Here is a 24707-nt window from a genome sequence, read left to right on the forward strand (position 1 = left end):
TTCGGCGATTTCGTTGGAAGCGACTCCGCGGTTATGTTATGACGTGTTGGGTCGGCGAGCGGCCGACCATCGCAACACCTGAAAGCGTGCCTGCGTTTCCACGGTAACCCAACTGGAAACATTTCACCATCAGTTTAAAAAAAACCAACATCTTTTGCCCCTAAAGATATTTAATAAAAGTAACATTTCAAGTCGCTTGTAAAACTAGTGCAGTTGAAATGGCGCTTTACTCTCTAAAGTCAGTCATATTATAGCTTTTTTCCGAATAACTTTGAGGCCGTGTGGAAGGACAAGATATCTGCCAAGTGTCATAAAATAACGATACTCGGGGGAAACGTGTGGCAAGAGTTCGGTCTTACAAAGAAAACTGATTTCTAAAACAAACTACGCTACTTTTTTTTCCCCATTTATATCGACAACATATATGCCATCAAATCATTTAAAATGTATTTCTAAACAGTTCACAACTCCTTCGTAGAGAGTTAAAGATAGGCTGTGGTGTTCTTAGCCGCAAGTAGCATTACTTCCCCCATGTGACACAATTACTGTAACACTCGATGAAATAAGCCGCATTAATTCGCATCAATTAGCCGCATTAATTCGAGCCGCAGTGTACTGTATATTCATTTCAAAAGTGACACCGTGCTTTTGTTTTCATAATTAACACACGGATGACGCGATCTCAACGTTATTTTGTCGTTGGAGGAGGTACCCTTTTAAAAAGTTCCTCGAATCATTTCATATCAATGCAGCGCATCACAAGCATTACGATGATAACCTGAAATCTGACAACACTGATCCGCTGTTACTTAATATTAAGAAGCAGTAGTGTAACATGCACATCCACATGAAATCATGCCCGTCAGTAAAACCTTTTTTTTTTTTTTTTTTTTTTTTTAGTGTGTATTATCTCCCATCAACTCCCTGAGTGAAATCTGGACATCTTCTGTAAACCAATCCACCCCCGCCCCCCAACCAGGCTTCTTGACCTTTGACCTCTCTGGCAGCAATGTGGTAGGACGGCAGGATTAGAGGTTACCAAAGCAAACCCAAGAGGTTAAAGTCTGGGGTCGATGACAAGGAGGGCTCCAAATGAGTAATTAACACACGTAGAAACGCGTGTTTCTAAATGACTAAATGATCTCCATCCTCTTTTCAGAGTCATCGGTGACGTGAATTTCCAACCAAAACAACTTCCTACGCGAGCATCGTGAGCCCAGGTGATCTGTTGTTGTTGTTGTTGTTGTTGTTGTTGTTTGTCTTGAATTTGGCAGGTCAGCCCCGGTCCCTTTACTCGCCGACAGACGAACGTCTCCGGCGTGTCGCGTCGCGCTTCACATCCGAGCAAACATTCGCAGTTTGCCTTCCACTTCATCGCCACGGTTCCCATCAGCAGCCTTTGTTCACCCGGGCCGCAGGCGTGAAATACAAAAGCGTGCGAAGGAGGCGACGACACGTCGGTGTGCATTCGACACGCGCACACTCAGCTGAAACGCCACACGGTGGACAAGAAGCGGCCGGATGTTGGGAATCAGTTCGGTGGCGGGGGGAGAGGGGGGGGGCCCGCCCGCGTTGGAGAGACGCCGCGGACCCACACCGAACCTCCGCCGCCTGACGCGGGAGAACAACGCTTTCCAATCCCGCGTCCGATCAACATACATCATGAGATGCGGTCACGCGTTTTCCGCCACGTGACAATGCTCGGTGTACGGCGCCGTGCGCGACAGTTCCAGGTGAACGTTGTCCTTCGCCAGCGACGACTTGCACACGGAGCCCCGCGACATCCCCAGGGGGGCCCGGGCCACGGAGGCCCAGCAGAAGTGCAGCACGCTGGGGGAGAGGAGGATGAAGACCCACGGGTCGAGGATGGAGTTGACGGAGATGAAGCGCAGGGCGATCAGGTCCGTGCCGTGGGACTCGCCGCGGCTCGCGATGGAGTTGATGTACACCCGAATCTGAGAGGAGAGAGAGAGAGAGAGCGAGGACACGGTCAAGACACTCGGCCACACCCCAGCCAACAGCCCGGTTATACGTCCATAAGATGGAGAAAGCCATCTGCTTATGGGAGGTCGGACTCATCACGCATGCTTCGATTGGTTAAAGTTAAATGTCACTATCCTGAGGAAGCCGATGTTTTTTCACATCCTGCCGGCTCAGCAGAACAGTAATGCAGCCCGTACATGAAGGCAGTCAGCTGACAAGATGGCGTGAAAGATGCATGTGATAAACGGAGAATCGCTCCCCACTTGTAACGGAGGATAACTGGCTTCATAGTCCTGTTCAACATCATGTACGTTTGGATTCAGCCACAGTTTCTCTCTGCTTGTCCTCCAGACATACTAAAAGTATTAAAGAGAGTAAACAGGAGGAGGAGGCTTTCTGTTGTTTACAGCCTGGTGACATATGGTCAGTTCTAATTGGTTAAAGGCTGCTCCAATAGTTTCCAAGCTACCCTGAGGTCTACAGCTGCTGGAAACAACCTTCAATGCAGCGTGCACACATATCTATACACTGATTATGAAACGATGAAACTCGGTCACGCTCAAAGTAATTAAATAGCTGATAGCAATCAAATAGTTATTTCCTCATTATTCAGCTTTATTTCACGGTGTGACCTCGCAGATTATAATCAACGTGCTGAAAAAAAAAAGAAAAAAAAAATCAAATAAAATGGCCGCAGCTGTCTACAGTCGTCACTCAATCCCATTCTGACAGTCGGAAGAGTGTTTACTTTGTGTATTAGTGGAAGTCTTTTCTCAACGCAGCGTCATAATTAATGTCGTAAAAAGTCCGAAAAGAGAAGCTCCCCCCCCCCTGATTTGATCCCCTCCGAGGCAGATAGCAGCACCCCTCACACACACACACACACACACACACACACACACACACACAGGATGTTTACAGAGCACGCAGTAAATCTCCTCAATCACAAATGAGATCTGAATTAGTCTCGGCGTCGCTCTGTTTGCCTTTCAGACGGACGACGGAGGCAAACCCATCGCCGAAGATGCGTGCGTGTGTGTGTGTGTGTGCGTGTGTGTGTGTGTATTCTGTGTTTTTTTTTTTTTTAGGGGAAGCTGAGAGGCAGATGTTGAATGCTGAGGTTAGAGCCAGATAGAAGTTCCCATGCTGATATCCAGCTGAGAGACTTTACACACAAAGACGCGCATTTAATGAAGGAATCCGTCTCGTAAAACAAGCGCTTGCGGTCCAGTATCCAATACGAACACGCTACGTAATAGGCCAGAACATTTTTTTTAATTTTTTTTTACTTTTAGTCCGTACTGCAGCTACCCTGAAATTTTTTATGTGTTCAATTGAGCTTCCTTTTAATGTAGTATGACCAAGGGGGTCAAAGTTCAAAGCGCAGTATGCCCCGATTGTGCACATACTACACGCAAGCAGTACGTGCTTTTTACAGGTAGCTGCGGTACGTACTGACGGTAAAAAGAAATGCTACTCGATTCGGAGCGCAGGGAAGGATTGTTTTCGGTATTAATGCCATTTATTTCTGTCCGCTTCGAGCCTGGCCTCCAAATACACTACCGCCGGTTGGTGTGAAATGCATTGTGGGAGTGCGAGTCCACAGGTGGAGCGAAGCAGACGGAGGAATGCTGGTTGTAAATGGCTTCGGCTGCCCTTTCCTTCAACTTTTAGCCTTCATCCACAAAAATACAAGAGCGGGAAGGGGGAGAACTTTCCACCTCATTAACCAACACACACACACACACACACACACACACACACACACGGTAGCGACGTGTGTTCTTGCTAACCCTGATCTGATCAATAACTGCTTAATAACAAAGTCTTTGACCGTTTGGTTGCAGCTCTTTTTTCGTTTCTTTTTTTTTTTTTTTTTTTTAGTAGCGCCCCTCAGGTCAAGAATGAGCCGCAGATTTCTCCGATCAGTTCCTCCTCTGAGACTCAAACACCGGCTGCGACAAGAAAGCAGCGAGTTCCCCTTCAGCCGATGGTCCCAAGGTTGGGAACCAGCGTGAGTACAATCCATGGAAGCCGTGACTAGTTCGCAGGTTTAGAAATGTCTGCTGCCGTTCTCTCTGGGGGTCACAGAGGAACAATATATACTTTTAAAGAGTGAAATGTGAAGGAGAAGTGACCTCAACAGATGGCAGAATATCTCTTATTCACTTCCTGCCTGCCAAACACCCTTTTTTTTTTTCACTTTTTCTTGGAATTTCTCACAAACAGAACTTTCTCTTCCACTTCTACACTTTTCTTCCGAACTGATTATTAAGCAGCCAATTTGCTGAGACGGCAACGGTTTGCTGCAACAATTAGCGCGTCATTTCCTGTTGCGCAGTGCAGCCGCGGGGCCGTTGCCGTAGAAGCGTCTTTGCTGAAGGAGCTGTGAGGCGTAAAAACACTGTTGACTTTTCCAGATTTTCCCAAACGCTAAAGGAATTCTGCAACACAGAATAGAGTAATCCCGATATCCTCCCGTACAGAAGAACACAGGGTCGTCACTGTGATTCAGTCCTGACGCTGTGTGTGTGGAGGCAGACCGAGCCGTAAAATCCGACTCCCCTCTCCGCACACCGACAGGAAGTGTAATAAAAGTGTTAATGCGAAAAGTCTGTGAGGCGTCGTCTGTTTCACTTTCATTTTCTGGCACAAGAGTTTTGTTCGATTACGTGAACTGCGTGCCGATCGAATACCGGAGTCAGAGGCGATGATATTTTCACCTCCGGGTTCACATCCGGAGACCTTTTTATTCACACGCAGGAAGACCGGCCCTGAAACTGCATTGTAAATTCCACCGCCGCACTTTTTCACAGCTTCCTTAAATGTCAGTGCTTCTCTGAGATAACCGGAGGCGCATCGCACTGAAAGCACATCATCTGTTTCATATCGGACGAGAAATGTAACACAATCCCATCCTGTGTGTGTGTGTGTGTGTGTGTGTGTGTGTGTCTCGTGTGTGATGCCCTGACCTCAAACTGTGGTATCACATTGCTAGCTTGTGTTTATATAAAGCTCTTCATAAATAATGCACAAGTAGTTGAATGTTTGAACGTGTCGACTCGGGGAAAGCTCGCAAGCCTCAAAGCAAAATATCGAAACACCTTTTTAAAAGCCTTAATCAAGCCCCCGCCCTCTTTGGCTGATGTTGCGTGTCACGCTAACCCCTCGGGCCCTTTTCGTACTGTATGCAGCTTTATGAAGTTGCCTTTCATGAGAAGCAGATTTCTGTCGATTCTGCTGGCTGAGAGTTGGATAATTAAACTCCAAAACACATCAGCTGGATCCTTGAAGACAGAAATAGAGAAGCACAGAACATCAGCTGAACTCTGGACTGATGCGGAACAAGCTGCCATCAGTCCAGACGACATCGGCCAGCTCAATGTGATTTACTTAAAAAAAATAAAAATGTACAATACGTTTAAAAAAAAAAAATAAATAATATATACAAAGTGTGATGCCATGTGTGTGGAGTTGATGCAGAAATCAGCTGTGATTGAAAACTTTTGTCGAACGGAGGAACAAGTCAAATCTGGATTTTATCTATTTATTTATTTTTAATAGATGGAGATCCTTAAAAAAAGGAACGGGAAAGCAAATTGGACTTAAATCTGGATGTAGCCTGATAATAAGAGACCTGATCCCTCTCAGCAGATTCATTTAGCGTGTGTGTGCGCAGTGAAATACGGTAAACGGTTTTCTCCATCTTCCTGCAGGCCAACGAAATGGAAACGAGGTTGCCGCGGCCGCTCGGTGGAAACACGAGGGCAGGAGCGGAGCGGTGACTCTTGACAGCCGCAAAGTAAGCCATCTCCAAAGTGCACATGACAAATGACTCGCATTATACGAGAGGATTTATGACGTACGGATGAAAGCAATGTCGACGAGGCAAAAGGGTCTGGACGTGCGATTGGAGGAGGATAAGACGGAATAACAGCCGGAAGATGCAATTAGACAGCCGAGTGAATAAAACTACCCGCGTACGATGACTTGCAACGACCAGCGGGTAGAAAAGTTGCTGAGACCTTTTCAGCGCTTCCAAACGGCGAAATCAAAACATCTTCAGGCCTTCAGTTTGACCTCGCAGTGACTTCCCTCTCTCCGTCTGACCTCACTGTACCGAGTCATCTGTTTTATTCAGCCTCCTAATGAGGCCGCGGGGGAAAGCTGATCCCAGCTTCCTTCACCTGCTACACAGCGAACAGCGCAGTTATATGACCCATCAGACTAACTCGCTCCTGGCAGTGGTCTGTGAACACCTGTGGATTTGATAATAAGAATAAGAGCCAAGTGGCAGTTCAAAGTTTTTTGTCTTGTGATTCAAGTTTTTTTTTTTTTTTTTTTTTTTACACAATCATGGTAAGATTTAGCTGCAGCCACAGACTGCATATAAAAGTGGACGCAGGCTGAAAGATGATGCCGATGTAGAAGCGCCTTAAGCTGCAATACCACTGAGGGCCACTAGAGGTCGGCTTCAAAAAGCCTCCGTAGACTCCCATTCAACTCGTCTCATGAAATACAAAGTCAATAGGTTTTATCCACCAGTTATCTCGGTGTCGTTCCTTCTTATTAGTGTTCTGGAGGTCCATCTGAAAATAATCCCGTCATTAATTTAAAAAAAAATAAGCTTCATAAAGCCGTGTTTTTTTTTTGGGGGGGGGGGGGGTGTCTGTTTGATTGACAGGCCTGCGGTGCAGTCAGGTTACAGCTATCGGCGGACGTGGGCGTAGTATCGGCGGGTTTCCGATCAGATGGAGTCAGATCCCCATCTCGTCCAAATAGGGTCACTTCCGGCACTTCCTGATCATCTGCTATGGCTTTTCCACATTTTTGCAAAGTTTTACACGGCTATGACAGTAATAATTTGCATATCGTTAATTAAAAGAATCCTTCAATTTCCTCGGGGCGTGAGCCACAAACTCTACCGACGACGTACAGCGGGGCAAACACTGGAAACGAGTCGCTACACATTTGAAGCCCACACAGCCCGCATCAGATGGAGGAATCTGTGACAAGAACCAGCTGCAGTCCAGTAAATGTAAAACTTCCACTTTCACTGCTTTAGCGCTACATTCATCAGCATTAAAGCAATAAAACAAGCTCCTCTACAAATGTTTAATGTGTCCAAAAAAAAAATACCCTCATGTGAAGTGACTAAATTTGAAAGGAATCCGTTTCTGTGTTCGTGTGGTCTGTTTGTTGACGCTCCTAGAATTAGTCGGCACATCCTGAGCCGCTCAGATGCAGAGTATGGCGGTCGCCGCGCGGACGAAGACCTTGACTCCTCATTACCGAGACGGAACTGCTGCCGTCTGCTGCAAAGTGCACAACAACATTTAACTGCTGGGAAACGTATCGATTTCCCGTCCCGAAGCCCAAAGTGAAATTTTCAGGAGCGGTGTGGTCACAGAGAGAGAGTCGGGCTGAGGCGGCGTAAATGGCCATGAGTCACACGTGGGTGAATCTATACCTTCTCCCTCGAATCAACTTTCTTTTCCAAACGGGTTTTCGGCGCCAGACAACTTTAGAAATATGTCAGAGTTTACTGACTGAAGCTTCGTGCCCGTCGTGCGGTTGATATTTATCGTATTTATGTCTCATCTAACTCTCTTCAGCGTCTCCTCCGATGCGACGGGGCCAGTGTTGTGTTAAATGTCGCCGCAGTTTATCATTTGTGGGTCTAACAGCCGGTGGTAAGTGATCATTGAGTCCTTCAAAGTATTCATCGGTCACGAGATGTTTCATTTTTTGCCGTCGCCACACGTGAAATTCAATAATTACAGTTTTCGGAGCCAGACGGCCCCCATCTTCTCATTACAGACTCGACCATAATCGCTTCCTGATGACATTACTGACCAAATCCTGGATTCTCCGACGGTCACTGGTAGTTAGTCGGTGTAGTGCGTAACCTGCCGTTCGTAAAATACTGTCTCTATTTGATGGTATCGTCGCACCTTTTACTTTTAATTTGCTCCTCAGTCTTAAACCAGACATGTTGAAATGTGGAAAATTGAAAAGGAAAATAGTGTTTGAATCTTCATTTCTTATTCGACACCTTTCCTCTCTTTCCTGAGCTTACGCAGCCAACATACTGCAGCTCCTCTCAATTAAATGATGACCGCGGTGATCAGACCGTCAGTCAGAATGAGAACAGTATGGGATGTACTTATGAAAGACATTACAGCCCACTTTGGGGGAAATGATTATTTTCCAATAATTACAGTGGGCTGGAAAAACTCCTCTGAAACGAGCTTTTATTACTCATTAAGGTCAAATAATCTGTATATCTGCATTTGGAAATAATTTAGTGTTTAAAAAGTCAAGAGCTTTGAAGGGCTCTTGTACACCTTCTAGCACGTCATTAAATCTATATTTAAACATGAAGTCCTCATACTTGTGGCTGCAGCATAAGCGTAGAGACGTAGTGGCCCTGATGCACTTGTTTCCTGCCTGCGAACCTGACATCACTGGTCTATTGTAGGATCTACGAATCGCTACCTCTCCACAAAATATCACCGATACGATACGCGTCACATTTCAGACAATAAACTGCATCTGAGAAGACAATCTGACACGCTTCTAATAAAGAGTTGAGTCGGCTCGAAGCGGCGCAGCAGTTTTATCTTTCAGTCCTCGACTTGCAGCGGAGACTCCAAATCAGATAAACCGAAAGTGATTTGCATGACTTATCAAGTGTTTATACTCGTTGCAAAATACTTTTTGACATACGAAGGCCCTTAACGGTTAGGTTTTGTAAAGATGTTTCCGAACACCGGGCACAAACTATCTGCCGTGCACGAGGTTCTGGATCCAAGCCGATTCGAAGGCCGATGTTGGAGATCGTTGTAAATTGATTTTTTTTTTTTTTTTTTGGATTAGTCAGCCGAAAATTAACCAGCAACTCGTTTGAGCTACTTTGTTGCGATAAAAAGTGCTCGACTTTGCAGCAGCGTCTTCTCAAAAATGTCGATTTAGGTTGTTTTTTTTAAGCTACAACTAAAATAAAGTGTCACGCATATCTGGATTAATTTTCCTGATCTCAGCTGAAATGCGCATTTTGCACCGAACCGAGGAAGAACCTGAACTCTGCGCCTCTAACTCATCCATGATTTACTTCTGACAGCCAAGTTTGCGCGTGCACGTCCTCGTGGAGTCACGTCGACTGCAGAACGAGGCTGAAACGCCGAACGTGCGTTGGTTCGCGTCGTCTTACCACGAGCGGCAGCGTGCAGATGATGAAGATGATGGTCATGAAGACCAGCAGGATCAGGTGCTCCACCTCCTCGGCCATCGACATGGCCCTGCGGTCGCTTTTGGACCTCGCGCCCGCCATCACCGAGCCGTTCCTCTTCCGCCGCTGGTACATCCGGAACAGCTGGTACACCACGAAACCGTTGCACGCCACGATGGCCAGCACCAGCACCAGCATCACCGTGGCGTACAGGTTGGCGTAGGCCCGGTCCTCCGGCTGCCTCGGGTTCATGTCGATGAAGCACCACGTGCCGGGGCAGTACTGCACGTATTTACCGAAGCCGGCGAACGGGAGCAGGCAGAACAACGTGCACAGCAGGAACACCAGCGGGATGGTGACGTAGGCGCACTTCCTGGTGACGTGCCGGCTGTACAGGTACGGGTACCCGATGGCGAAGCACCGCTCCAGCGCCGTGGTGAAGAGCAGCGACATGGTGGCCAGGCTGAAGAAGGTCATGCTGACTCCGAAGTACGAGCACACGCTGTGGGATCTGGGCGCCATGCCGACCATCGTCATGTTGAGGGCGTACGACAGCTGCACCAGCGGGCTGACCAGGCAGGTGCCGGCCAGGTCCGTGACCACCAGCGACGTGATGAGCACGTGGAACAGCGCCCGCTGCCACGCGCCGCCCGCCCTGGCGTTCCTGCGCCGCCGGACCTCCAGGATCAGCAGGGCGGCGACGTTGCCGAAGATGCCCGCGGCGAACATGATGGCGCTGATCAGCGGGCTCTCTTTGGGGTCGATGTGGTGCTTGATGTGGCACGTGTCATCGTCCTGGTCCGCCGCGGAGAAGTTGCTCGAATTCATCGGAAAACGTCGCCGCTGCTTTACCAAAAGAAAAAGTGTCAGAAACGTGTCCTGAAGCTGTTGTCCGCAGCCATCCTGGTAAACCCAGAGGAGGAAAAGACACGGGAGGGTTAGTCGGTTCAACAGTCGACCCGTTAACAGAAAATGCACCATGTTGCCGCGTCGTCGGGTCATTTATTTAGCACGCTTTATGTGACGGCAACAGACTCCACGTGCTTCAAAATGTCCACAGGCAAAGATCAAACATGCAAAAACATGAAGATATGATATTATCACAACCACAAAACAGGTCAGATAACAATAGCAGTGATTCTAAAATAAACAAATACTTTACACCTCGCAAAAAAAAAAAATTGCCAAACAAGATGTTTTTCAAAATAACATAAGAAGTTGAAGCAATCCTTCTTCCAGCTGCTTTGTTGACTCTAATGTCCATTTTGACATCAGGGATCCTCCACAGACACGAGGAGTTTCACTACTGAGCTTACTCTTTACTAAACTTTACAGAATGATGCGTTCAAGCGCAACACTTCAACATTTCCGAAACGGCTTTTTTTTAATTTGTTTAGCTTCCACTCGTCGGCTCCGGGAGACGCAGTGGCGACGGACCTCTCTGACTTTCGGACTGTTTTGACTCGACGTCAACGCCACTGAGGAGACGCGCCCGCTGACCTCTTCCTCACTGCACCCACATAGAGGAGAAGGGAACCAAACAAAAGGGAACATTCAGCATATTCTTTAAAAAAAAAAACAACAACAACAACAACGCTGCAGCGCCTGCTCTGTTGCAAGTGTTGGATTTGTGAAATCCCAAACGTTGTTCCTCTTCACAGATATCAGCTGACCGGCCGCAGGTTTTACAAAACAGCTGCCCAAGTTCTCACACATATCACAAGCAAACACACACACACACACACTTTTTTTTGTTGTTGTTGTTGTTGTTGCTGTTTGACAAGTTCCTCTCGTTTCACACCATTCATCTGCCCGTCTGAGCAGATGTTGGATTACGCAGAGGAAATATTTCTTTCCACTAAAGCCAGGCGTGCGTATCATTACACATCCGTTCCGCTTGCACGACTCGTGCCTTCGCTTTCACTTAGACGTTCACCGTAACCGATGCCCGCCGCAGTAGAGGTCTCCAGACGGAATACGTTAGTTTTCTGCTCCAAAAACGTGGTTTACTGCTGTGACAGATGCGTCCAGGTGCTGTGGCCGGTCGGGGGAAGTTTTTGGAAATCTGTCTGCCACTTTGAAACGTCGGATAAATCCGTAAAACTTTACAGACATGTCAATTTGATTTATTGACACGTTTTATTTATATCTTTTCGTAAAATTAGGGCAAATTACTTTTTCATATTGACAAATCTCGGTTGTCTTGAATTGTATAAGGCATATGCAAAATAACTTCAAATACATTTTGCGTTCGTTTGTTTACATAATGTGCGCTGTCGGGAGCGCAACCGCACCAGGTTGCCGACAACGCAATCTGCAGAGTGAAGTTTCTGAGTTTGAAATCGATTGGGGAAATGAATGCATACAATGTGCGCCGAATGAAACTTATAAAATTGCTCCAGTCCAGCTCGGACAGTTTTTACTGTTTTGTGGGGGAGTTGTTTTTTTTTTTTTTTTTTTTTTTTTCCAAGTACGCAAGGAAATCCAACACCGGCGTATTTTCTAAATGGAGTTTTGCATCGAGAACGGGAGCGCAGCGCGGACTCAACATCCGCCTGCACCTCACAGCGATGAAACGCAAACACATGATAAAAGCTCTCACCTCCTCCCGTGGCACGCTCCCCGCAGTGTGGACGTTTGTTTCCGCCTTTCAGAGTCCAGGGTCGAGTCCCACCACTTTAGAAATATCTCCCGGGTTTTTAAATATTTTTTTTTTAAATTAATTAATTAATTTTTTTTTTTTTTTTTTTTTTATATAGTTTGAGTCACTTGGTGGAGCCGCTCCGGTTTAAGGCTGAAGGTGCTGTGAGCGAGCCGCGCGCCACTCTGATGAGGCGGCATGAATGGGCCCCGGGTACAGGGAACGATGCGGTGACGTCACGGGTACACCCACCGCATTTGTCCACAAGCTGGAGCGAGTCAGCTGCAAGCCTCGCCTCGCAATAATAGAAAATACCTCCCCGCTGAAAACAGCTTCCTGGTGTCAAATATAGCGAATGATATATTCATAATTTATACCTTTTAATTATTCCAATTAATTTTTTTTTTTCAATTTTTTTTTTTTTTAAGTAAGTCCTTTTATTTTGTAGGAGCAAAATCTTTCTGCACTTCAAAATATGTTTTTAAATAATGAAATGTTATGCAGTTAAAGTCTCAAAGAAAAATTCTGCCGTCATTGCATAATGTCTTTTGTGTGACGTTCTCACACCCAACGGACATGAATATCGGACCTGTTACTTTCAGTGTGTGTGTCTTGGATAGTAAAATGCTTTTAAAGTCCCTGAAGGAATATTTCTCGAATAGCAAGTGAGATAAATGCACATTGACACCGAGACACCGAGTCTTCAAAAATAAAAAGGGGTTGAAAGAAAAGACATAATATCACATCATATTTTGGGAACGTTACGCAGCCCTCTGTGTCTGTGGGTGTCCGCGTGCCCTGCTTTCATCTGCCACGTACGTGACACCGAAACATCCAAAGCATGTGTTTTTGACCGCAGCATGAAAGATGTGTGTTTGGCCGCCTTCACGTGTCTTACATGTGGAGATTACATGTTGTTGTTGTTGGGTTTCCGGCCACAAGCTCATGAAGGTTGAGGCTGTGATTTCCCATCGGGGTGAATCAGCGGCGCCACTATGGCCACTAATAAGTGATTCAAAAATTAGTTTGGTTTTTACTTCTTTCTTCATCTGAGATGAAGTCATCAGTCTATATTTAGCTAAATTGATTTAAAAGCTCCATAATGCATTCAAATGTTATTCCAATGACGCCTTTTCACCCTTTTTAAGACTAGAATACCAATAATGATCCTAAAATAGGCCCGTGATGTGTGCTGAAAGCCTTGAAATGACGAGAGCACTTTGGTGCTTTTATTCAGGCCTATTAACGACTCCTTAATCGTGACATATTGCCATTATGGTATCGCTTCGTCCGCCCTCTCCTTTAGAGCCTCTTCACTTCTGTTTAAGACACTTTAATGTTGCATAAATATCTCCAGCTCAATCAAGTATACGGCATCAGTTTCCATTCTCTGACCTCTGAGCGTTATTTATTGTGTCGACAGCACTCGCAGGAATCACGCCTTCGTGCCTCTACCTGTTTCTAACTTTGTATTTCCTCCTCTCCCTCTCTCCGTCTGTTCTTTTGGGAGGTCGGTCTCTCGAGTTTCACTTTTATCAAACACAAAAGCCTGAGAGCCCGGTATCGATTTTGAGATTACTGATCCCCTCTGGAGCTGATAGCGAGCCAGGTGATGGACAGAGCGGGGAGATCCTCACCGTCCGTCTGTGCCCTTTATTTAGAAGCAGTTTTATTGATCGATTGCCTCGATGGTCTTAATTCTGTTTGACTTTTATCAGACTGTCGAATGGACGGTTATCGTAATAAACGCAGGTAGTTTAAGGAGGTTTTTATCGACGGCATTGTGGGACAGTACCAGCTGTAGTTACCCTTCGTTGTCATGGTAACAATAATGAACTAATGTTGGGACCGTAGACCGTATATGAAAGTGGTCGTAGAAAATGAGGCCGACGGGGAAGCGCCTTAAGCTGCAGTACCACCGAGGGCCACTAGAGGTTCAAAAAGCCTCCATAGACTCCCACTCAACTGGTCTCAGGAAATTCCAGGCCAATACATTTTTTCCACCAGTTATTTCTGTGTCGTTTGCTAAAGTCGTTCCTTCTTGTTAGTTTTCTGGCGTTCCATCTGAAAATAATCTGTCGTTAATTAGAAAATACGATTTTAAAAGCTGCAATTTGGGTGTGTGTGGGGGACCGGGGCGGGTCTGTTTGATTGACAGGCCTGTGGTGCAGTCAGGTTTTGCCACTCCTTAGACTCTGGTGACCTGACTTCCTCCTTTGCTCCTGTCACAATTGCTGCGGCCACTAGAGGTCGCTAACGACCGCAACCTTCTGGCCTTCTTTGCAGGTGCAGTTTGCCCAGCGGGTTTATTAAAAGCCTCCTGGTCCATACCTCAGTTCAGTGGTTCTGCTGTGCTGGTAAACTGCCTTTGTCCAGGGTTGTTTGGAATGAGTTGAACTGCTAACGTGTGCTGTATGTATTGTTAGTCTCTCTCCCTTTCACACACACACACACACACAGTGTTCTGTTGACAGTTGTGGGACTGGATGTGTGTGTGCGTGAGATGCAGCCTCCTAATGGTCCCCGTCTGAATTATTGATGACTTCATTGATTATGGTGGGTGTGGGATGTCACAGCTGAAGGCCCTGTCAGCAGATTAGATGGAGGTGACAACAAAAGTTTGTTGTGTATTTACATCTAGATCGTATTTCTGTTGTATATGAGGTTGTTCTCCAGGACGTGTTTTTTGTTTTTTTTCTCAATTTCTGTCGGGAGCCGTTAGAAGCCATGAAAAATCCCTACTGTGCCAACACACACGTCCGACTGTGATCATGTGATCAGGTGTTTTCATGTTTCATGAGACAGCAGGTTTGCAAATATCTTTGCACACATGCAAAGCAAAATGTAAATGACTGTTTTCAGGCATCAAATAGAAGAAAATCTCCATTATTGTTCTGCTCTGTGTGGTCCATAATCTCAGCCCTGGCCTTTGCCTCCGCCTGTAGGTTCCTCCATGCAAGTACAAGCATCAACTCTGGTGCTATTTCGGGCTCCACTTTCTATTTTACAGCCGCTGACACTGTCTGTGGTAAATAATAATGAGCCTATATAGACTTTTATGCTCTTTGCACAATCTTTACTTTGTTCAATTTAATTTAAAATGACTTGCATTGGCTGTTAATTCTGCACATAGTAACCTAGAATAGCAATTAAGTGAAAACATTTTTGCTTTGCTGTGACAAAAGTTGAGCTCAGCTGCATCCGGGTTGATTTAATTATTCTTTAACGCTGTCTGCAACTCGATTAAAACCATCTGTAGAGAGACCAGAAGATGGCGGTGTCATCCAAGAGATGAGAGATCGTTCATATCAGGTTGTATTGTTTTTTTTGCACATTGTCTTCATCCCATTGTCGGATTTCAAGGTGATTTGATTTACAGCTCTGCCAAACCTGCACTGAGGCCACGTGGGCTCTTTGCCCTCAGTCTGGTCTTCAGCAGATGAAACACCTGCTCAGCTGGACTGAGGTCATGAACGGACCGCTGAGTGAGTTCAGGATCAGAGTCTTTCTCCGCTTTGCTGTAACCGTCTGATAAGTTGTAATTCTAATTATTTTCTCATCATCTGATTTAATAACCTCCGTGTTTTCTCCGTGCTGGGAGCTCGCCCTCTCTGTTGCTCTCACTGCCTCACTCCAGATGTCTTGCATCTGGATCTTCATCCTCACCTCTCTCATCCCCCCTCCCCTCTGTGTGAATAATGTCGTGCCTCTTGTGTTGACAGTTTGAGTGGTTTGTCTTCTTTCCAGGTCTTCAGGAGGTCGCGTTGCTCAAGTACTTCCTCCTTCCTGTTCCTGGCACCGGCTCCACACACTCTTAAGATCTTAATGATTAGCTCTTATGGTCCATATAAATAAAACGACTTTACTTTGGTGTATAAAACATACGATTTTGTCTGACTTAACATCCAAACACAGAAAGATATTCAATGCATAATGGTAAAAAAAAAATAATAATAATAAAAAAATAAATAAATAAAAATAAAAAAAATGGAGAAAAGGAGCAAATAATGACATCAGAGGATTTTTTTTAAATTTATTTATTTATTTATTTTTAAATGACAACAGATTAAAAGAAAAAAAAAAGATCTAAATTGACTTTTTAAATCTTTTAATTCCTAAAACATACTTTTATTGGATCACCTTCCCCGATGTATTTCCTGAATTATCTTTTAAAATCTAATTAAATTCGATTTTTCTGTTTTAATTTGCTGCGCTGCATGAGGCACTTTAGATCTTGACATGTACTCTGAATAAAAATGCTCTCACCGTTTTTCCTAAGGAATCAATTGATTGACTACTCATTTACAGCTGGAGAAATCTCCGCTGCACATGCTTTTGCAGTATGCTGTTACGGCCACCAGGCGGCGCCCGAGGGTAAGTGTGTTCAGGCTTCATTCATAGTTTTCAATGCGTGGATGAATTACTTCAAACAACAATAAAAGAAAATTTAAAAAAAATTGTATAAGTAGTGATTGATGACGTGTTTTCTAAATAAAAGATGGTAAAAAAAAAAAAATAGCAGTATTAATTACAAAGAAAACGTGTTTAGTTTTGAGTTCAGACAGTTTACTGCAGATGTCAATTTAAATCTGGACCCCGTGGAAATTATTATAATATAGTGTGTAAAACAGTCCACTTTCTTCTATCTTTATAAATATTTTTTATTCAAACAGTGTCTGGATTTAAAGCGTTTTTGCGTGTGTGTGTGTGTGTGTGTGTGTAAAAAAAAAAAAGACTTTTTCCGCGTTGTGAAACAGATACAGTTACATCCGGATTAAAAATGCTCTATTTGTCTTTTCTCTTAATACGAGCCAGATGTGTACCTCGAGCACCGGGCCGGCCGTCACTCACAGCGCCGCCGGCCAATCAGAGCGGGCCCGGGCTCCTCCTTCCCTTCCCACCCCTCCCCTCCGCTCCCGGGGCTCCGCGGAGAGGAGGAGTGAGCTCTCCTTCTTTCTGCTCCCGTCTCCGGGTCCAGCTCTACCTCTCCGCTTCCTCAGCTCCGCTCTCGTAAAGCGCAGATCGGCGGCCGGCTCTGTACCATGGAGAGAGGGGCGATGCTGGCGGCGTGTCTGCTGTGCTGGAGCTGCTGCGGCGTGTCCGTGGTGACCGCCATCCAGAGGAATGCAATGTTTCCTTATGGCACTCTAAGTGGAGATTTAATTTTGGCAGAGGGCGACGATGAAACGTCCAGAGTGCTGTCCCTGCCCAGACCCCTCTACTTCTACGACTCTCTCTTCTCCCAGCTATATGTGAGTACATCACTCTTCTTCTGCGTGCTCATAATTACCAATCGCTGCTCTATTTTATTTAAGACTTCTCCACAGTTTATATTCCACAGGTGAGAGCTGCAGCTGGGGTTTGAATGGGGGGGGGAGATCAGGGCTCTGACAAGAGAGGGCAGCCGGTTCATTATCATCTGTTTTCTTTTGCTCAGTTCAGTGAAGGGACCACAAATTATTCCCGTTATGTTTGCACAAGATTTCAACAGACTGCCGCTCCACCTACTCTAATCTAAATATCTCCTGTATGCGTGAATATAAACAGTTACAGACAGATTCGTTTTTCAGGCACAGCAGATGTCAAAAGGAACACTTTTGTTGAGGTTTTTCGGATTATTTACAACATAAAATAACTAGCACTCTCCAATATATTCCATGATAAGTAAAAGTCCTTTATTTAATATCTACTGAAGTAAAAGAGTAAAAATGTTGCTGGTAAAATACATCCATATTTATAATCTAATAATATATACAAGTCTCCAACGGGCCGTTCTGCGTGATGATTACTTTCATTTTCTGAATGCATCATGTTCACTTGTGGCAGTAATACTTTCCACACTGTGGTAAACAACCCCACAACTGTGACTTGATCATCACTAATAAAACTTTTAGCGCGCAAACCCGATTTAACTGTCAGGGTCAAAGGTGAAAGAAGTAAAAGTAGTAACACAACAATGTAAACACACCTTAAACAAACCTTAATTAAGGAAACGTAGCATCAGAAAAGTGTAGTTAAAGTATCAGTCAGTGTCGTATTAGATTATGTGACATCATTATTGTTACTACTAATGCATCAGCTGGAGCTACCTTGAAGTAACACAAATATTAATATTCAATTAAGTGGATGGGTTACTTGAGTAAATGTGCTCAGTTACCTTCCTCCGCTGATTCCATCTTTTTAAAATGCAGATAAAAGCTGCTACGTGTGGTTTGAATGTTCCTGAAGCTCCGTCAGGGATCCGGCTGAGGAGGGTCCCTGTGGTTTAGGAGGGTTCATTACGCGGTTCCAGTGGTTCATTAGGAGGTTCCTGACGGAGCTCCAGGTATTCACCCCAAAGCCCCCACCCCTCCCCCTCTCCCCACTCTGCCTCCCGCTCCAGGTGGCCACCAACGGGATCGTATCGGCCCAGGACCTGCCGATGGAGAAGCAGTACGTGGACGACGGCTTCCCGACGGACTTCCCCGCGGTGGCCCCGTTCCTGGCCGACATCGACACCAGCGGAGGGCGAGGACAGATTTATTACCGGGTGACCGACACGCCCGGCGTGCTCAACAGAGTGGGCCAGGTGTGTAACGGGTCCCCTGCTGTGATTACAGACTCATACGCACTTTGATTTTTATGAGGGAACACCTCATGAACTGTTTGGGTTCTCCCCCTTTTTTCAGGCCTTCATCCTTTAGTTCGGTCCATTGCCTCCCTTCCCTCTGTTTGTTTCTCCTTCTTCCCCTCCCTCATTCGTTCACTCATCTGCTCATCCAGGAAGTTCGTCGGGGGTTCCCGGATTCAGACTTCACACCCACGCACGCTGTCGTGGCAACGTGGGAGGACGTCGCGGCGTACGAGGAACAAAGTCGAACCGGGCCGTCCAACAAGGTGAGTCGCCGTTTCGGGCCCACATCTCCCTCGCCGGTGTGCGTTTCGGTCCTCGTGAAGACACGCAATCCCCCCCCCAAAAAAAAATTCCTGGAGGCTGCGGCATCGCTTGTAATCCCCCTTCCCCTCCTAATCTGCCTCTTAACCTTTTGAAAGGGTCGGAGGTCATCTTTAAGGGTCATCAAAGTGGCCCCCACGCCCTGCTGTGCTCGTTATCCCCTCCTCCAGTTCTCACACACACACACACACACACACACACACACACACACACACACACACACACACACACACACAAACATGTCCTGACCGCTACTCCCCTTCATGTCCGTGTGGTCATTCTCCCGGTGTTGCTCTTTGCCTTCGTGCTATACGACTTTTAGTGGACGTAAACAGGAAGTACAACGCTGTCATGAGTCTGTTAGTCAGTTAGCTCTGGGCTACAATCTAAAGCCCGGGCTCTCTCAGTTTGTGTACCGCTAAAAGAATTAGCATTTCCTGTCTGCACGAATGTACAGACAACAATAATCACCGGATTACTTTGATACCAAAAACACGAGAGTTCTCAGTCGAGCTCTGGACATGTTTTGTTTTGTTTTGTTTTTTTCTACGATTTCCGAGTGGTTTTAAAGTTGCAGAGCTGCTTCAATGAGGTGTTTGTCCGACACGGCTGCAGCTCCAACTGTTCCTCTGTCGATAAACGGTGCTAACAGCAGGACAAACTAACTTCCTGTTGGTTTTTTTGTGCACCTGTCTCTTTCCTGTCACAGAGGAAAAAAAAAATCAACCCAATCTCCTTTCCCTCATTTCCCATGAATTAAAGTGTGTTAATTTAGCTGTAATTATAGGGGAAAGAAGTTTTTTTTTTTGTTTTTTTTAAAGTTAAACTCTATTTTAATGCAAGTAAATATGCCCAAAAAACTTTGGTTAGGTAATTAAAGGGTCACTCCACCAATTTATTGTGGAGTAACCAGCGTGGGACTCACGAGAGACAGATTTCAAACAGAATTGCAGATATCAAAGCTTCAAATTTCCCACAATGCAACTCAACAGTGTCTCGCGTTAGACGCTTTCCTGCCTTTTTAAATGTCTTCCAAAGTGGACATTTTCATAGGGTTTCCGCTTAAAATTTGAAGTGTGAAGCCGAGTAGGCAAAAGTGACATATCCCCGATGACATCACAGGGTTATGTTTTTTTTTTTTAACTTTAAAAAGGCCCTCGGGAAAACCGGGGGGAAAAAAATACAGCCGTTTTATCAGGTTTAGCAGTACGCCTCATGTCAAAGCGGTGGAACTAAAATTGGTGGAATGCCCCTTTAAATGGTGTTCTTTATAGTTATTATCATCATTAATACTTTCCCAGGAGCTAATTCATAAATTACAGACCTGTGGAAGAGACTTGTCTCTTTCTGGGAGGAGGAGGATTTGTTTAAGTCCGACTTTGGGAGAGACTCCAAGGTAAACCTGAACTTATCGATCAAACAAACAGGGCTTTGTTGTTCCTGGTTCGCAGCATGTGGGTTGGATGATGGAGGGATAAAGGGAGTGGTAGATCGGAGAAAAGAAAATCCCCAGGGGATCTTTCTCTCTGTGTGTGTGTGTGTGTGTGTCCCTCCCTCTCATCTGTGTTTGTCTTTACTCTCTCAGTCTGGTTTCTTTTAATTTCTTTCTTCCTGATTGATCAAAAGCTCAACGTGAAAACAGGCTCTGCAGCATTAAGCCTTCTGCGACAACGTCTGAATACCTAAGTGCGTCTTCTCTGAGCTTCAGAGCCGGATCTCGTCGGTGTCCACCTCTTAACTTAACGCTCAAAATGGGTCTCATTGTGTGAAGAGGTGACTTGCGTTGTTGTGTAAACCGCTCCGGGGTCCCGGCTGGGATTTTGCCTCGGTTGGGTCTGATAGCATCTTCCTTTGAAGTGATTAGCCAGAGGTGCTGGGTGGGGTGCTGTGGGGAGGAAAGGGTGGGGGGGTAGAGCGGTATGTGTGTGTGTGTGTGTGTGTGTGTGTGATCCGATTAACCTGAGGTGTGTATGTTTGTCGGGATGTGTATTAGGATGGCGTTCGGGGGATGTGGAGACGAGGAAAAAAAAAAAAAAAAGGGGAAGAAATAACAGGAAAACAGGAGCGGAGGTTCACATTCCGGACAAGCGGAGTTTATTTTCTATGAAATTAGTCTGAAAGATGCTATTAACGTAATTGGAAAGCAATTACCTCGCTTGAAACACACACGCGCGCGCTGTTGTCGCTCAGTTCGTTAATGACCACAGTCCTTTTCGAGGCTTTACTGCTTCACATGAGGACACCTGTTGGTGGATGCTGTTTATCTGCCATTTCTAGAAGCGTCCTTAACACTAAAACTTCATTCATCCATCCGGTACATTTGCCCGACTCGCAGTGAAAAATGATCTTTATTTATCTCATACGGACCCTTTATGCAGCCCCCCCCCGCCCCCACAGTTCATCCTCTGTCTGAAACAAGCCTGTCTCTTTAAGCCCCACCTCCTTAAAAGCCCACTCTCTTCTGATTGGCCAATTTCCAAGAACCCCGCCCGACGAAAACTATAGGAAAGCGTGATAGAAGAAAACTGTAGAGACTGTAGGTTTTGCTATGACTTACTTTATGGCTCCGATTCAAGACTGAATTCTCCTCATAGAGAGTTGGATTAGTACCAACATGGGGGCTCTAAATAGGCGAGATTTGGAAGTAATTGGTAGAAAATGACAACGTAAATATTCCTTGTCGTTCCTCCTGAGAGAGTTACTGTTTCAGGGGATATCTGAGGTGGATCTGGCCTCCGAATGTGGACATAGTCAACCTTTTGTAGTATTCTCCCCTCACACTCCCTTCAAAGAAAAAAAAAAAGAAGGAAAGTGTTGTCCATCTTTCTTCTTTCTGTAGCACAATAGGAAATGTTGTTACCATTCATGTTATTTGTTGTTTCTGGGGCCCCCTCGCTGTGAAATATGTCCATCCCAGTTCAAAGCCGACTGACTGAACTTCAGCTTTCATAACATGTTATTCTGTCCACATGCCACGGGACAGATTCTGTTTATTAGTGGACAAAAAAAAAAAAAAAAAAAGGAAACAAACGGGCTTCTTCTGGCTCTGTGATTTCCAATAAAAATGACTCCAAAAAAAAAAAAAAAAAAGGGGGTCTCGGAGGGGATCCGGACAGCTTTACTAATTACAAGTACAGTCACGAGCCTTCTGGTTTGCAGTTGTGGGAAAGATGCTCATGTTCGCAAACCTTTTTCCGGATCTACGGTTTTACCCACCGCGTGCTCCGGACTCCATCAAAAAAGCTTTCACAAGCCCTGAAGTTGTACAATTTCCTCCCGCTTTCGAAGAGCAAGAGATCCTTCGGAGTCCGGCTGGAGTTAAAAAAAAAAAAACAACAAAAAAAAAACAAGTAAGGAGTAAGGGTTTTCATATGACAGTGTAATTCTGACTGAGTGCTGCCGGCCACAACCCTGGGCTGCAGTGCGTGTGCGTGTGCGTGTGCGTGTGCGTGTGCCAGTTCCCACGCTGCAGGCAGTTCCGTTCGCAGCGCTCTGGTGAGGCTGGCAACTGGACTGCAGCTGCCGTCTGTCTCGCTCTGCCTCGTTTGCAGCTGCTGAAAAGCAACCGAGCGGAGTACAATATTCATCCCCGCCTCGTTTTTCGCGGGACGTTCCAGAGCAGAATGGGGTGGGGGGGGGGCGAGGGGGTGTTCAAGCTCTGGATGGCTGAAACACGACTCAGAAGATCGGTGACAGCGTGTTGAGTCACGGAAGGTCGACTAAACCCTCTTCTGCTTAGATTATGTGAAGCGAAGTAGACTAAACTACAGCGAGAGAGTAAACAAGGCTATTAATACACAAGTACATAAATACTACTACGTGTGTATCTGCTGTATTAGTGAGAGTTACATGAGCAGATCAGCGCCACTTTAATCTGTGTTTGCCCAAAAGAAAGCGAAGAAAAAAAAAAAAACCAGGAGACGTTGGCTTCGTTGGTTTACGCGTCACGTCCACTCTGCCGTTTTCAACCCTTTAAAACCCGAGACTTTTGAAAAGAAAGCGAAACAACAACGTGTGCAACCAATGGTAAGTTATGGTAAATTACAAATGGGCCCCCCCCCCCCCCAAAAAAAAAATGCAACAACAAATCTGTTTTATTTATCTGACGTATCCAATCCAACAAATCCCCACACGAGCAGGCGTTTTATCTAAACGAACCTCCAAGTACTTTGCTTTGAGCTGCTTGGTATTTCCAGACCCTGGGACCCCCTCGCTGGGCAGCAGACGCCCGACGTTCCCCCCCAGAAACCTTAAAACCACCACTATGAGCCTGAGAACAAACATTTGCCGGTCCCAGAGACAATTAACGTCTGCGGCTGTGTGTCTGGTCAGCGTGAGGAGGACAAAAAAAAAAAAAAAAAAAAAAAAGGTGTGAGAGAATGCCTGTTGGGAGGCTGAGTGGCACACACACACACACACACACACACACACACACACACACACACACACACACACACACACACACACACACACACACACACACACACACCCATACTGAGCTGCACTGTCTGAAAGTCTTTGATGTGTGTCGGCTGCAATTTGTTGTCTTCCAGCTGTGAGTCTGAAGAACACCAGGACTACTTTACACACGCACACACAAATGACCACACAGATGGAGGAGGGAGGAAGAGGAGGAGGAGGAGGAGGAGGAGGAGGAGGAGGGAGCACGGGAGGGCTTTTAATGAAGTACGCTTCATTTGTTGAAAAGCGGAGAGTTAGCCGAGAGGATCGATACCACACTCTGCTGACCGTGTGATAAATAGAAAGCTCGAACCGGGAAGGGAGCGTTATTAAAATCTGCCGACTCAGCGCACTAATTAACACATTATAGTGTGTTTTTTTTTTTTTTAAAAGTCAAGTATTCCACCAACCACATTTCTATGAGCATCTATTCACATAATCACCGTGGACTTTAGCACCGAAGCGAAACATTACAGCCAGTAAACGGCTCTTCTGCTTCGTGATGTGTATCATTACATTGCGACTAGGCTTATAATAGTGGCATCAATTGAACAGATAGACGCAATTAAGTCACAATATTTGTATGACATTAATGGCCAACTGAAATTTCATGATCGCACGCGGTGGAGCGGGACTCTGCCGTGTCTAAATCTCACCAAGTATATTCTTTTAACAATCGGCGCACTGTTGAGTTCTGCAGGTACTCGGTCACAAATCATGAAACGTGCGCTCCAAACTTCACGGCGATCCATCCCAGCATCCCGGCAAGCTCACGATGGTGAATGAGGCACGCCGAGTCAGCAGCGTTAAACCTTCAACGTCCGTATTCAACTTCGTGCCGATCAATGCAAAGACACTTCGGTGGGAGACAGAAAATTAAAGACTTTAATGGAAGCTTTGGACACAATCTTGTCTTCTCCTGTCTCACCGTAGTTCTGCCGTAGGTCTAAACCAGACCGATGACCTCTCTCTCTCTCTCCCGGCTCTGACAACCCCCCCCCCACACACACACACACACACACACACACACCCCCACCCACCCACACACACACACACACACATCCTTTCATCTCCCTATCTCCTCCTCCTCCTCCTCCTCCTCCCAGGAAGAAGGAGAGAAAAGTACAGATATTTAGCAGGGGGTGTTAGGACAAAGAAAAAAAGGCACATGTCTTCTCGCAGCTTCCCTGAAGACGGGAAAGAAAAAGGAGGGGGGAAAAAAAAAAAAAAAAAAAAAACTCCACACAAGTCCCCCTCCTCACTAATTACAACGAGCCTGGAGGCGACCGAGTCCTCCCCGCCCACAAACAACAAAGATAGCTTAAAGATGTTGATGTAAACAATTAGGGAACACACACGTACAGACATACACACATACATTCACGCGAGATGAATATCGGTGGAGGGACATCTGTGTGTGTGTGTGTGTGTGTGTGTGTGTGCGTGCACCCCGTGGC

The 24707-nt window shown here is 45.8% G+C and overlaps 2 protein-coding genes across 8 annotated transcripts in view; one reads left to right on the forward strand and one right to left on the reverse strand.

Annotated features, from left to right (window-relative positions):
- Positions 1-590: 590 nt before the first annotated feature.
- Positions 591-11922, reverse strand: ptger2a (prostaglandin E receptor 2a (subtype EP2)). Of its 3 annotated transcripts, none has more exons than XM_069712741.1 (3): positions 11817-11922; positions 9197-10057; positions 591-1955 (listed from the first exon to the last, which is right to left on the reverse strand). In XM_069712741.1, exons 2-3 carry the CDS (start codon positions 10040-10042, stop codon positions 1674-1676), a joined length of 1128 nt encoding a protein of 375 aa, XP_069568842.1. In that variant the 5' UTR covers positions 10043-10057; positions 11817-11922; the 3' UTR covers positions 591-1673. The 3 variants fall into 3 exon arrangements, with proteins under 3 accessions (XP_069568842.1, XP_069568843.1, XP_069568841.1); XM_069712742.1 differs by having other exon boundaries at positions 9197-10060; XM_069712740.1 differs by having other exon boundaries at positions 9197-10117.
- A 4916-nt stretch (positions 11923-16838) lies between these two features.
- Positions 16839-24707, forward strand: part of nid2a (nidogen 2a (osteonidogen)) — a 34255-nt gene continuing 26386 nt past the window's right edge. For all 5 annotated transcript variants that reach the window (XM_069712732.1, XM_069712731.1, XM_069712735.1 and 2 more), the window contains exons 1-3: positions 16839-17107; positions 18238-18423; positions 18618-18731. In XM_069712732.1, the coding sequence (XP_069568833.1) occupies positions 16898-17107; positions 18238-18423; positions 18618-18731 (510 nt within the window). In that variant the 5' untranslated portion in view covers positions 16839-16897. The remainder of the gene's footprint in view (positions 17108-18237; positions 18424-18617; positions 18732-24707) is intronic.

The sequence above is a fragment of the Brachyistius frenatus genome, unplaced genomic scaffold, assembly GCF_029030835.1.
Source record: "Brachyistius frenatus isolate BFR_SWC_R1_liver_20210118 unplaced genomic scaffold, ASM2903083v1 Contig_112, whole genome shotgun sequence".
Lineage (NCBI taxonomy): Eukaryota > Metazoa > Chordata > Actinopteri > Embiotocidae > Brachyistius > Brachyistius frenatus.